The following is a 14,562-nucleotide window of genomic DNA, read 5'->3' as shown; positions in this document are numbered from 1 at the left end:
GCAGCGGGCCGTAGGAAGGGCGCCCCGTCCCGTCCTGTCCGCAGTCGGGCAGCCGGGACAGCGAAGAGAGCGGGGTCCCGGAGGGAGGGAGGGAGGGAAGGGTCGAACCATGCTCGCGGAGGCGGCCTCATTCCCTGCCGCTCAGTCCTGCCCGAGCCAGGGGAGGCTCAGGCCCAGGGAACCTCGGGCGCAGGGGGCGGCCACCGGGCACACTGTGGCCAGTGCGGCCGCGCGGCCGCGGCTCTTGCGGCTCCGGCGCCCGCCGGGTGGTGGCTCCGCAGTGCCCGCCCCTCGCTCCCCTACCCCGCCCCTCGCGCCCCCTTCCCCGCCCCCGCCCGGCGCCCCGGCCTCGCAGACCCGCCGCCCCGTCCCTCCGCGCGCGCCGCAGCTGCTGCTCCTCCGCGCGGCGGCGCCGCCCGCGGTGCCGGCGGCGCGGCCCTCCCGCCGGCGCAGCCCTCCCGCCTCGGCCATTTTCTCTCCACCCCCTCCCCTCCCGATCCTCATCCCTCGCCCTTCCCCCCGCGCGGGGACTTTTCCGGAAAGTTTTTATTTTCCGCCTCGACTCTTGAAGAAAGAAGCTCCCGGCTCGGCGGCAGCAAAACTTTTCAGCCGCCGGGCCCCGCGGCCCTCGGCGCGCCTGGCCGAGCGATGAGCGCCCCTCCGGTCCTGCGGCCGCCCAGCCCGCTGCTGCCCGTGGCGGCGGCAGCGGCGGCGGCGGCGGCCGCGCTGGTCCCGGGGTCCGGGCCGGGGCCCGCGCCGTTCCTAAGTCCCGTCGCGGCCCCGGCCGGGGGCATCTCCTTCCATCTGCAGATCGGCTTGAGCCGCGAGCCGGTGCTGCTGCTGCAGGACTCGTCCGGGGACTACAGCCTGGCGCACGTCCGCGAGATGGCTTGCTCTATCGTCGACCAGAAGGTAAGGCGCCGCGCGGCTCAGCCCGGCGCCTCCCCGCCGCGCTGGGGGCACTGCCCTCCGGCCGCCCCTCGCCGCGCCAACTTTCCGGCTCCGGGGGCTCGGCCGGCAGCCAGCCTAGCCGGCGCTCTGGAAGGGTCCCACACCGGCCGAGGTTGGATGCCCGCATCCGAGGCTCTGCACTTCGTGTTGTCCAGTTCTCCCCTTGCCCCAACCTCTTTCTATTCCCGATTTCTCTCCAGTCTGCATCCTTCTCCCCCAATTCCATCCCTTTCAGGACATTTCCAGGTATCTTCTATTTTCCGGTCGCACCTCTCCCTCTCACTAAAGACTTCCCGGCTCTCCCCTCTCTTCGCTCTGGACCCTGGACCAGCACATTCCTGGCGCCGAAATCCTCCTTCCTGCACTAGAGTTTCCCCGGGGACATGCTCAGCACGATTTCAGCACCACTCCCTTCCCCTTCAGGCCCCTCTCCCAGCTCAGATTGATGCTGAGGAGTTCCTGGAATGATCTAGAGAGGAGGAATTTCTCACCTGTCAAATAAGCTTTTAAGAGAGAATGATTGACTCCGCCAGCTGTGAAAACAAATGACCAGACCACAGCTCCCCATCTCCTTGTGGTCTTCTATTCCCAACTCTGAACATGGGCGCAATTTTTTCAATGATAAATCTGAAAGTTGCAGCCTTCTGGATTTTGATTCCCAGGGCACTGATAGTGGAGCTTTGGAGCCAGGACACAGGCATGTGAATGGGAGGGGTTCTGTCCAGGAGCACCCCAGGCTGGCTGTGCCCCTAAGTTTGAGGCTGTGGGACTTTGGACAGCGGCCACCAAAGGCAGGGTGGAAAAAGGGCCATTATCCTGGACCATGCCGCCCAGGGAGGAGACCTGGCCCGCCTATCGCTGTTTATAGCGCGATTCTGAATTTCAGGTTGTTTCTGTGGCGGTCCACAGGGGAGTCGCATGGAAGGGGGTGATAAGAGTGTAAAGGAAAGGGGGCCATGGCGCCAGTCTTCTTAGTGTAAACAGCAAGGGTTTCTGGGTGGAGACAGAGGTCTCTAAAGGTGCTGAATTTCCACCCTGAAGGACTGACTGGTACTTGCCTTATAAAGGTCCCTTGAATAATCATGAAAGCTTTCTTTAAACTGTTTGGAACAGAATTTGCTAAACCTGTGTGTTGTGAATTTTAGCACTGAGCACAGAGATATTAGGAAAAATCCCTAGGGAGAAATCACTAGTTTAAAAGTTGTAAAAGTTCTGGAGGCCAGACTAAGTTAACAGGGAGTGTCAGGAGTTTTTGTTTATTGGAAGGAGTGACATTTTATAATACGTGTGACTCTTAGTTTTTTGCATCTTCCACGTAAATGGCAGATACTGCCTAATTCTGTTTTAAGTCCTATCGTATGCCTTCTCCTCATCAATACTGTTGGAGAAGGCAATGGCAACCCCTCCAGTACTCTTGCCTGGAGAATCCCAGGGACTGCGGAGCCTGGTGGGCTGCCGTCTATGGGGTCGCACAGAGTCGGACACGACTGAAAGCGACTTGGCAGCAGCAGCAGCATCAATACTGTGAAGTGTCCGTTGCAGGTTAACAGGAGCCTGCTCCTGGGCACTGAAAGCCTTCCCTTAATGGAAGTTGCAGTCTACAACAATTTCCATTGGAGTGCAAGCCAGTTAATTAAAGGATAATACTGAATAAGCACATAAAGAACCTAAGATAAAGTTTCTTAAAGAGCTAATGTGATTGTATAGAATTTTAGCTGAAAGCAAGTGAGTTACAGATAATATTCAATGGGTCAAATTAATATGGACAGACTATCTTTGAACAGTTTTTAAAGGGCGTGCCTGTGCACACACCCGCACACACACACATACACACATGCATATAGCCACACCTTGATGGAATTTAGAATGAGGAGAAATATGCATGTTTCAAGAGGTTTGAGACTAGAAATTGAATGAAGAGTGAATTCTTCTCTCTGTAACTACCAAGAGGAATGCTTTGTGGAGGGGATGATATATGTTCTGGAGAGCAGCAGAAAGCACCTATGGAATACAGAGGACCTGAGGATAGTGACTAGAGTATTTAGAGAAAGTAAAATCATGAAAAGGCTTTTCAACTAAGCTGAACTCAAATTACTAGGAGTCTCTGTATCTTCTACACAGAGACGTCAAATCAAGGACAGCTGAAAGATGGATTTGCTTTGTGGAATATGTTTTAGAAGGCCAAAAATGTTATGGCAGAAGGAAAACTGGAGTTCATGAGCTAATAGAATCCTGAGCCAAAGCTCTGGAAGAGAGACCTGGAGAAACACTGGCAAAGGGAAATCACCAGTCCTGGTGACTGATTTACAGGGGGAACCCCTTCCTTTTCTTTTTATTCTAGTAGTTCTGTCTCTAAGAGTTTGAGAGTTTGTTTGGGATAGCCGAATAAAGACCTCACTTACACTATTTTTTTTTTTTGCGGGGGGGAATGTTGTGGCTAAGAGAGAGATTGAGAGATGTGTGTGGATTTGAGAGTTATGTATATACAGGATACTGTAATTAGGTATTTATTTGATAGGAAAAATTTTCATCTATCTGTTTTCTGTCATCTATCTTGAGATACAGTTGTACCTCAAGATTAAGAGGGCTGAGTATCCATCACAGGATAGCAGAAATGGAGAAGGGGGTCAGTGTGGAGTCAAGGAAATGGGAAGAATTTCTTTGTCCCTTATTTCAGATTCTCTTGAATTACTTTCTCAAGATACTAACTCAGAGATAGGATGACAGGAGAGAAAAAGAAAGGGAAGAAGGGAGAGAAATGAATGTTTTAGGACAGTGCTGGGATTTAGAAGTCATTTACAATTTACTATGTAGAATGGAGTCCTGTTCTCAGAGATTCTCAGAGTTCTCAGCAGATTTCTCTAGATTTTCCGAGCCCTCCACATTCATTGCGTTGTAACATGTTAAGAAGGTTTTCACGTGATAGCTTTGAGTTTCCTAAATGCTAACAGAGATCAGACTATCTTAAATCTTTGGAAGTATTAGCTGACAGTTCAGTTTCTATCAGCAACATTCATGGGACATTTTCCATGGGATGAACGACTGTGGAATGAGCTAAATAAGAGAGGTCCATCTCTGAGAAATAGTATTTTAAGTTATTGTTGCTATTACTTAGAATTTATGGTTTTTTGTTCATCATGTAGTTTGCTAAGTGGCAGATATATGATTATGCTTAAAATTTTTTGATGGTAATTGAGCAAAAATATTCTGATTTTAAGATAAATGTACCCTAAGTATGTACTGAATTATATAGCTAAAGAATTTTTAAAAATATTTTTAATATTTAATATAGGTTTTATATTATATTGGAGCATAGTTCATTTACAATGTGTTTTAGGTATACAGCAAAGTGATTTAGTTGATTTTTTTAAAATAGTTTAGGTGAAAAATCTAAAGTGTCACATACATCTTGGTGTGTAACACTTTATGAATATAGAGACAGTATATTTGGGAAAATATTAGTTTAATGTTTTCTCTATATTAATGCTTATGTCTTTACTTTGTAAGCATGTAACCTTGAAGGCTGGTTGTATATGAAGATATATATCATGTTAGATAACATTCATGACTATTATTTTCTGGAGGGTAAAAATATAGTTATAGTAATTGACTTCATTTTGAAACATTGTTACTTTGTACTATCAAAAGAACCTTGAATATGTGCATCTGTGCGCGCACACACACTTTTTAAAAACAAGCAGTATTAATTTAGGGATGTGGAATGCAGTTAATAGGACTATCCATTCATTTTGCCTGTTATCTTACTAGATAGACAAGTCATATTTCCCTTTTGAATTTACTTAAATGAAGTAATAGCATCTCTAAGGCTCCTGGCATATTTTCACTTTGCATAGTCATTTTTCTGACCAAGGAAACTAAGAAGTGAAATTTTAGGGAAGAGAGCTCATTAAAGGTATAACAAAGGATAGTGCCTTAGTTTGAGAGCAGCTGTGCTCTGTTTATAGTTGTTTTGCTTTCTTAATTATAAACTGTTGTCTTAACACTTGTAGTGTCACTTTAATTTTTATTGTTAATTTTAGCTATGCTACTTCTACACAGATTGAAGAAACTGGGAGTGTCTAGCTGTTTGACCAGGTCAGCACACATAGACCCACAAAATCCTTTTAAGCAAATAGATGTTTGGGTTGTAGGTTTGTATATTTTTATTCAGAATTTACATTTATCATCACTGTATTGTCATCATTTATACTGTCATCATTGTCATTTACAGTTGTCATCATTTCTGTTATTTCTAATTTAATGATGAAGTATAGAATGTGTCAGTTCATTATGTGATTCTTAAAGTAATATAATGCTTTAATACGGTGTATTTACAATTTTCAAGTTTAGTTTACAATACGATTATATTTTGATATATATGTAATGCCTGTTAATACATGTCTACTATATACATATGTAGTATATTGTCTAAGTATCTAAGTGTGTTTTGAAACATAATTTTGAAAGCCTAATTATCCATGTATAGCCACCATATGTTAAAGTATTGTTTTATAATTTGCATTATAGGCTGCAAAATTGAGGCCTCATTATATATCTTATAATGCAAAAGAGAAACTCTGCTTTATGTTTTTTCTATCAATACACAGAACTAAAAACCTTTTCATATCAGTGTATGCTGTTGAACACTTTTCCCAAGGAAATATTTGAGTAAGCCTTCCAAACTTTGGGCTGGGAGAATTGGACAATTGGCTGTTTTGACAAATATATGAATTACTTTAAATCTTTAGCTCCAGGATTAAAATAAATTGGAAAGACTTTTCTGTGCCAGCTATAGTCTGTGTGTATGTAAGAGAGGAGGTTAGAGGCAGAGCTGGAAACTATTAGTACTTTATGAATGTGTTGCTCTGTATCACCAAACTCCTGTCATAACCATTAAGGGAGATTTGAAACTTTATTTTGCCAATTACTTTTACTCTATTTGTGAGATGATTGTATGTAGGTCTTCACTATTTATTCATGGATGCCTTTTAATGACCTTACTAGACAAATCAAAATCCTATAAATGTATGGTTGTCACTTATCTAAGATTACTTTGAAGAGTAAAGATAATATGTGTAGAGGATTAAATATACTCTCGGTATATAGGTGACTGATAAATAGTATTACAGCCCTGGGATTTCTTTGGAAGGAATGATGCTAAAGCTGAAACTCCAGTACTTTGGCCACCTCATGCGAAGAGTTGACTCATTGGAGAAGACTCTGATGCTGGGAGGGATTGGGGCAGGAGGAGAAGGGGGACGACAGAGGTTGAGATGGCTGGATGGCATCACTGACTCGATGGACGTGAGTCTGAGTGAACTCCGGGAGTTGGTGATGGACAGGGAGGCCTGGTGTGCTGCGATTCATGGGGTTGCAAAGAGTCGGACACGACTGAGCAACTGATCTGATCTGATCTGATCTGTGAGGCTTTATAGACTAGCATACTGTTTTATTAACGAAAGAAATGTATACTCTGTTGTCTTATTCTTATCTCAATATAAAATTAAAATTGTATTAAAAAGCAATATGGCCCTAAGGCCAAGGTAACATTTTTTTTTTTTGCCCTCTACAACAGGGCAAATGTTATGAGTAGTTGCTTTTTTATACTGCCTCTCAATTTTCAACCTCTCAAAATTTGTCAAGGAGCCATTTGATTATTATCAAGTGAAAAACACAAATGTTGATAAAGATCATTATATTGCTTTTTATTATTTTTGACAAGTTGATTTAATTCCTTTTAAATTGCAAGTGGAATTCCAATGATATCTCGTTTGACAAAAAGCAAAATAAAACAGGTAATGGTACCCCATTTGACAGTATAATGATTCTCAGATCTGGTCCTCAAGACAAATAAAAAGTTATTGTTCAAATTGATGTGAGGAGGAACACACTTGGAAATGGCTTATAGAGATCACACTTTGCTGTCTTGCTAGCATCTAGAGCTAGTGTGTAAACTGTTAACATCTGACGAATAGCTGATAGTAACATAGTTGTGCATGTGCAAAAGTGTTAGACTGGGGCTGGAGGCGATTTTACTGGGGAACAGTTAAGGTAGAAGTTTGGCTAAGCCAGTCACAAGTCTTTCTCCAGATCTTTTCACCAGCTACTACTTAACACTCATGGAAGTTCATGCTCCATTATAAAACCTTCAGACAACAATGATCAGTAGTTATTCATCCAGCCTTTGAAGAAAAAAAGTGGAATGCATAATTATATGAAACCTATATATTGATGTGTATTACACAGGAATCATTGAATAAGTTCTCAGTTCAGTTCAGTTGTTCAGTCGTGTCCGACTGTGACCCCATGAACTGCAGCACGTCAGGCCTCCCTGTCCATCACCAACTCCCCGAGTGCACCCAAACTCATGTCCATTGAGTTGGTGATGCCATCCTGCCATCTTATTCTCTGTCGTCCCCTTCTCCTCCTGCCCTCAATCTTTCCCAGCATCACGGTCTTTTCAAATAAGTCAGCTCTTTGCATCAGGTGGCCAAAGTATTGGAGTTTCAGCTTCAACATCAGTCCTTCCAGTGAAAACCCAGGACTGATCTCCTTTAGGATGGACTGGTTGGATCTCCTTGCAGTCCAAGGGACTCTCAAGAATCTTCTCCAACATCACAGTTCAAAAGCATCAATTCTTCTGCACTCAGCTTTCTTCACAGTCCAACTCTCACATCCATACATGACTACTGGAAAAACCATAGCCTTGACTAGATGGACCTTTGTTGACAATATGCTGTCATATTTTAATATGACATATTTTATGACATATTTTAATTTTAATATGCTGTCTAGGTTGGTCATAACTTTCCTTCCAAAGAGTAAGCGTCTTTAATTTCATGGCTACAATCACCATCTGCAGTGATTTTGGAGCCCCCAAAAAAGTCAGCCACTGTTTCCACTGTTTCCTCATCTCTTTGCCATGAAGTGATGGGACCAGATGCCATGATCTTCGTTTTCTGAATGTTGAGCTTTAAGCCAACTTTTTCACTCTCCTCTTTGACTTTCATCAAGAGGCTCTTTAGTTTCTTTAGTTTAGTTTAGATACACAGTTTCATCTCTGTATCTGAGATTATTGATATTTCTCCCGGCAATCTTGATTCCAGCTTGTGCTTCTTCCAGCCCAGCGTTTCTCATGATGTACTCTGCATAGAAGTTAAATAAGCAGGGTGGCAATATACAGCCTTAACATGCTCCTTTTCCTAATAAGTTCTCAAGCTGTAGTGAAAGACTAGTATAATCATCAAGATAGCAGGGCTGGACTCAGATTGGATTAGAAATGAGTAAAATTCAGTCTCATTGGAGTTGATCATAACATAGAGGTTCTTTTTAAAAATATATTTGTTTGCATTGTTTTTGTGTGTTGAAAATAGCTAATGTTTTTGACTTTGGATAGTCACCTCAGTTCATCTGTAAGATCTAAGCCCAAGTGTGGAAATACAGGTTAAAAATGTAGGATGCTTTTAAAGATAGTGCTCATCTTTTAATGTCCCCAGTATTATTCTAGAGATGTTTTGAAAATAAGATTTAAGTTTCTTAAGTCTTTCCTTGAGGCTGAAATATGTTAGAACAACATAAAACAAAAAGAAAAAGTGCATCAACTTTTTCTTTCTTTTGATAGAACTTAGATACAGAGAAAATGGTTGTCTTGCTCACAGATATTAAAAGTTCTTTTCCATCTACAAGAATATGTGAAATTTCCCCCAGGAATTCCTCTGATACTGTCAACCAAATATTTTTTTCCCATTAAAAACCAGTAGTGACAGCACCACTTGAAGTGATTTGGCAGCAGAGAAACCCACATTATGCTGTTTCTTACTTTGTCTTTCTAGTCTCACAGAAAACAGGTAATTAAATAAATAAGGCCTTTAGTTACATGGCCACTGTGGCCATTTTGGAATTTCTTACAATTTATATGCTTAAAAAGGTGGAAATTGGTATAAGAATACTACATATTGAGACACAGTTATGCCTGTCCAAATTTATAATTTCCTATGTAGAGATTTCTTCCAGAGTTTCAAAAAGGGTTTATTAGACTAAAGCTAGACAGTTGATACAGCAGCTAAGCAGTGTTGGCAAATATGAAGATTAGATTTTTAAATATGCAATCACACACAGATTTTGTTCAACTTATTTTAGGGAAAAGGAAAAAAAGTTATGTACTTTTCATTGCTGCACTGGTTCATTGGCTTTTATTCTCTCTAGGTCACTGATTGTTGAGGAATTTGTTGAATTTACTGCTTGTATTTAGGCACAGTTTCAAAAATGTCTGAATTCCTTGCTTCATAATTGTCAGCAGTCGTTTTTTTTTGCATACATGTCATGAAATGAAGGAAAAATACGAATATGATCATGAAAAAATGAGCCACAAGCCGCTGCGGTTTTCAGCATTGTTAAAAGCAGGAAGGAATTGAGGGAATGGTTGGGTACAAAAAGGGCGGCAGCTAAGCTGTGGTGATGGCATTGAATCCAGGGGGACTGAGTGGATTCGAGTGGGTTACCAACAGTGAGGCCTGTGGGGTTTTGAGACTAGAGGCACCTGAGGGCAGCAAAGGAGGGTGACAGCACAGCCCTGACCCCTCACGGATTCAGTCAGCAGGAATGGTCCCATCGGGGAAGCGGTTGGAAGGGGTCTGGAAGTGGCTTTTTACACGCAGATAGTCCTCTTGGGAAGTTTTCAGAATGTCACAGATGAGGGATTCAAATAGCAACTCCGTGAGGACTCGACTGTGAGAGTTTCAGGAAGGGTTCTGCTCATGGTAACAGACGCCCACAAAAGGGAGCCTCCAGGAGCCACACCTTCCTGGCACGGACTCTGTGTGCCTGTCTGTATCTTAGCTTCTTGGCATTTGTCGTGTCTGATTTTCACAGTAGCTCTTTGTGATAGTCATTTTCTCTCCATTTTAAGGTTGAAGGAGCTGAATAAGGGTCAGAGAGGTTAAATCATTTACTACTCCAATCAGGTAACTATTAAGTAAAAAGCAAAACCACTCAATTCTTTTTTCCCATCACTGTAGGTAATCCTAAGAACAGGGAGAGCTGGAATGGCCATAGGTCTATACAGAGTCTGAAATTACCAAGTTGAGAGGGAGGGGAATGTTAAACTCCCTTACATTAAACTCCCTACTTAAAAACACTTCAGCTTTGACAGTGTGATATTATTTCTGTTAGTTTAAATTATTTCTTAGTCTAGAAGACTTGCCTTATTTTGGTTCACATCCCAGTTAGTGGTCAGGTCAACTGAGATTCTAACCACTTTGGGGGATACCACTGCATGTCCCCCATCTTATCAGTGGCAAGATACGCATAAGGGACATGAAATATGGACTCTCTTTGGGGATATTAGGGCCTTGAGAGATACGTGATTGCCTGAAGTAGTGATATTTTAGAAACATGGATTACCCTTGAGGAGTCATATAAACTGCAGTGTATCTACTTGTTATTTATATATTTATTTATTTAAATAAATATCTACGTAGCAGAATGTGGTTTGGTGTTTGCTTTCATTGTACTCCGGTAAGAAGATGTAAGGATAGCCAATCCTCACCCATCTTTATAAATTTCCAGACACCACTGTTGTTTATCCAGAGAAGTTAATTATCCTGTGTGATTAAATTTCCTGGGTTGGTTCACAGCACTTCCTTCCTAGGAAATGTGGACATGAAGGTGTTTTGGAAGAAGCGATTATGGTAAGAATATGTATTGGTCAAGTGTGGCTCAAGACTAGTGGATGTAAAGTATCTTAGCTACCTATGAAAATCAATGAATCATTTCTTCTTAAATAGGACATTGATTGTGAGAAGATTCTGAGAAAATAGTTAAGGGTCTTAAGAAAACTGCCTGTCAGTGGTTGCTTTTCATTTGAGAAGTATGTGGATTGACTGTGTGCATATGCTAAGGATTGTGGTTTGCATGTATGATTCCTCTTTTCTATAAATTTAATGTATTTGTCTATTTTTGGTCGCTTATGAATTAGCCTACCATAAGGTAAACTCGCACTTATACATAATCAATTGCAGGCCACATGGAAGTTTTCCTTTCCACTTTAGTCCAGTCTGGATTGTGAATTGCTCCTTTGCATTGTCTGTGTACAAGGCTAAGGCCAGCACTTCCTGTGTAGACTAATTGTACTGTCTTTAGGCTTTACAGAAAAGTAATTGCTTGTATAAGTGGACATAATTTGATTTAAAGTATGACATAACTCAGTTTTATACTAAGGGTTCCTGCCCTGAATGACTGTTGGAAAGCATATAGGAAAGTAGTTATATTCAGCCCTGATGGATTGGAAATGTACCTGAAATATTGCCTGTCTTTGACATATTTTGGACTTTGCAGCTTTAGTGTAATGGACAAGTTCCTAGGGAATTCTCTTTTGACATTTCTCACTGGTGATCTCTTGGGTGACGAGAAGGCAAAGACCTATCTGGCTGTAGTAGAAACCTGAATTTACTAGATGTTTCCTAGTGTAAGTACTATGCCTGTAAGCCTTATCTTGAGGTAACCCATCTTGAATTAGGAGAACATAGCATCAGTTGCTGTTCAAGGAGTAGTAAAGTGAATTGCTCATGCCTAGCTCTTCTCTCGGAGAAGGCAATGGCAACCAACTCCAGTACTCTTGCCTGGAAAATCCCATGGACGGAGGGGCCTGGTGGGCTGCAGTCCATGGGGTCGCTAGGAGTCCCACACGACTGAGCGACTTCACTTTCACTTTCACTTTCACGCATTGGAGAAGGAAATGGCAACCCACTCCAGTGTTCTTGCCTGGAGAATCCCAGGGACAGGGAGCCTGGTGGGCTGCCGTCTATGGGGTCGCACAGAGTTGGACACGACTGAAGCGACTTAGCAGCAGCAGCAGCAGCAGCAGCAGCAGCAGCAGCAGCAGCAGCTCTTCTCTATCAATGATCAGTGCTGAGAAAAAATTACTTAGGTTTAGAGTAGTTTCTTGACAGGAAGGTTCTATGCCCTTCCCTTTGATACATGGTAATTCCATCTGCTACTGTGGCACCTATTGGCAGGCAGTGGTGGCTCAGAGGTTAAAGCATCTGCCCGCAATGCTGGAGACCTGGGTTCGCTCCCTGGGTCGGGAAGGTCCTCTGGAGAAGGAAATGGCAACCCACTCCAGTACTTTTGCCTGGAGAATCCCATGGACGGAGGAGCCTGGTGGGCTATAGTCCATGGGGTCGCAAAGAGTGGGACACAACTGAGTGACTTCATTTCACTCACTGTGGCACCTATTGTCACCTGGGATGTAGATTTTTAGAGTATTTAAAGAAATCCATCAGCTTGCATAGATTTGCAAAGAATGAAAGACTAGATCTTGCATGATCTTAGCTTTTATTCAATTCTCTGGGAAGAAGATGGAGCAAAAGTGAACATACAATAAGAATGGACTAATTTAATTGAGTGGAGTTACATAGAGTGACCGGATGCCCACTTACCTGGGACAGTCCCAGTTGTGTCTGTTGTCCTGGAAATCCTTTAAATTATATGTTTACTGATAAAAACGGTGGACTTTTAAGTTAAAAACAAGCAACAGACAAAAACAGAAAGAAAACTTTACTTAGGGCAGACATTGTGTTGCCTTTTGGCCAAATGTCCTTGTATATTTAAAGATAAAAGCAAAACTTACATGTCAAATCTATTTCATGGAGTCTTCAGATTATATATATTAACTATGTCACTTTGAGTAACTATTTTAAGTGGATTCTTGGGCTACAAACAAAAACCTTACTTTGATTAGGTTACTATCCCCTTTGATCAAAAGTTTCTGTGTAACTTTAAGATATAGCCAATATTTAGAATTGATTTCATAAACCAGTTAATTAGATCTGACTTTGAATATAGTATCTAAAATAATTTGCACTCTATTTTTCCAACCAGTCAGTGTAAATCAAGGTGCCATGATACTTATGTATGTGTTTTTGTATCAAACAGCAAATAATTGTACTTATTTTGGTGATTCATGCCACCCTTATTAATTCAAGTAGGTAAACAGAAAGGCCTGCCTTGAAGCTCCTGTACCCTTGGCAACCATCACAAAGGCAGAATACTCTGACTTACATGCAGAGGGATAACATTATCATAGTTTCACGTTGTACTATCTTTTATTCTCTGGTCTGCAGAAAGTATAATGTGGTTAGCAGAAAGAAAAATTGCAAATCAATATCCTTGATTACTTAGAAAACTTGTCTTATATTTAAAAAACAAGTAGGCAAATAAGGGAGATAATTTTTTGGAAATTGTGTTGTCCCATGATAATAATGTGTAGGTTATAGCTCATATTTTCTTAAGATATTCACAGGTTGAGCCTGGAAGAAGCAAATATATGAGTTATACCTAGTCCTCTATGCTTGACTTCTATTGATGATTATACTGTTGAAGTAATAGTAAGAATTTTAGGTTCAGAAATTACAGTGTTGAAAATAATGCAAGTAAATGGGGTCTAAAGCCATTTGAAAAGAAATTTGATTTTGTATGATCATTTGTTTAGAATTTTCCACGCATGAACTATTATAATTTTATACTTCAATTAAATAATTGTTTTTCTGTTTTTTTGAAACCTATGTTATTCTTTTATTTTGAAAATTATAGAATTGCCACATATAATGGCTGAATAGTGATCCTCAAAGATGTCCACATCTTAATTCCTGGAACCTGCAAATGATACGGCAGAAGGGACTTGACAGATGTTGGCTGAGGATTTTGAGGTCAGGAGAGTATCCTGGATTCTCTAAAGTAATATTAAGAATTTTATATGGGTGGCCAGTCCCATCATGTAAACCCCTAAACGTGGTGAATCTTCTAGGATAGGTCAGAAGGATGAGACTCAGAAGCAGGAAAGATTACAAGCATAAGAAGGACTGGATTCCTGTTGCTGACTTTGAAGGAGGAAACGGGCTGGGAACCAAGGAATGCTGGGGTCGTTATGAGGGGAAAACAGGAGGAGACCGAGCATAATAATAGGAAGAGATGTGACAGGAGAAACTGGGGTGGGGGTGGTATTTGAAAAACAGGTCTTGAGCCAAGCCATGCAGTTGAAGCTAGAAGCTGAAAAAGACAGGAAAAATGATTCTCCCCTAGAACCTCTAGAAGAACCACACATTGACTTTAACTCTGTGAAATTGACTTTGGACTCCAGAACTCTGAGAGGATAAATTTGTGTTTTTCCAAGTTGCTAAGTTTGTGGTAGTTTATTACAGAAGTGACAGGATACTAATATACCACGTTAACGGCCGAAAAGGTGAGAAAGTCAGATCAATTACAAAATGAGAGTTCTCATTCTGTAAATGAATATGCTCATCATAACTCACATATTGTTCTTTTCTCTTTTCATACGGTACTTTCTATGTCACGTTTTAAATATAAAATGTTCAGGGCCTTGGGGATAATTTTTGTGTGAAGGCTATTCAGATATTTACATTGGTTTTAGAATTTAGTTTTCAAGTTTTTAAAGTTACAAATTCAGATGTTAGTCTTAATCTTTCTAGTGCAACTTATATTTTAAATTTTTACTCTAGGAGACAATCACATATAAGAATCTTTGAAGAATTAATATCCTTTGCAAATCCAATTATTTGGATACTTTCAAACATTTTAATGTATTTGATTTCC

The 14,562-nt window shown here is 41.4% G+C and overlaps 1 protein-coding gene across 2 annotated transcripts in view; it reads left to right on the top strand.

Moving 5' to 3' along the window:
- Nucleotides 1-376: 376 nt before the first annotated feature.
- The window catches only part of PRKD1 (protein kinase D1), a 347,647-nt gene continuing 333,461 nt past the window's right edge, over nucleotides 377-14,562 (top strand). Inside the window, exon 1 of one of the 2 annotated variants that reach the window (XM_070358662.1) lies at nucleotides 377-912. In XM_070358662.1, coding sequence (XP_070214763.1) covers nucleotides 649-912 — 264 coding nt within the window. In that variant the 5' untranslated portion in view covers nucleotides 377-648. The remainder of the gene's footprint in view (nucleotides 913-14,562) is intronic. The other variant, XM_070358663.1, reaches the window with a different exon arrangement.

This window comes from Bos mutus, chromosome 21 (genome assembly GCF_027580195.1).
Source record: "Bos mutus isolate GX-2022 chromosome 21, NWIPB_WYAK_1.1, whole genome shotgun sequence".
In the NCBI taxonomy this organism is placed as follows: domain Eukaryota; kingdom Metazoa; phylum Chordata; class Mammalia; order Artiodactyla; family Bovidae; genus Bos; species Bos mutus.
This window is presented reverse-complemented; position numbering and strand designations above follow the sequence as displayed.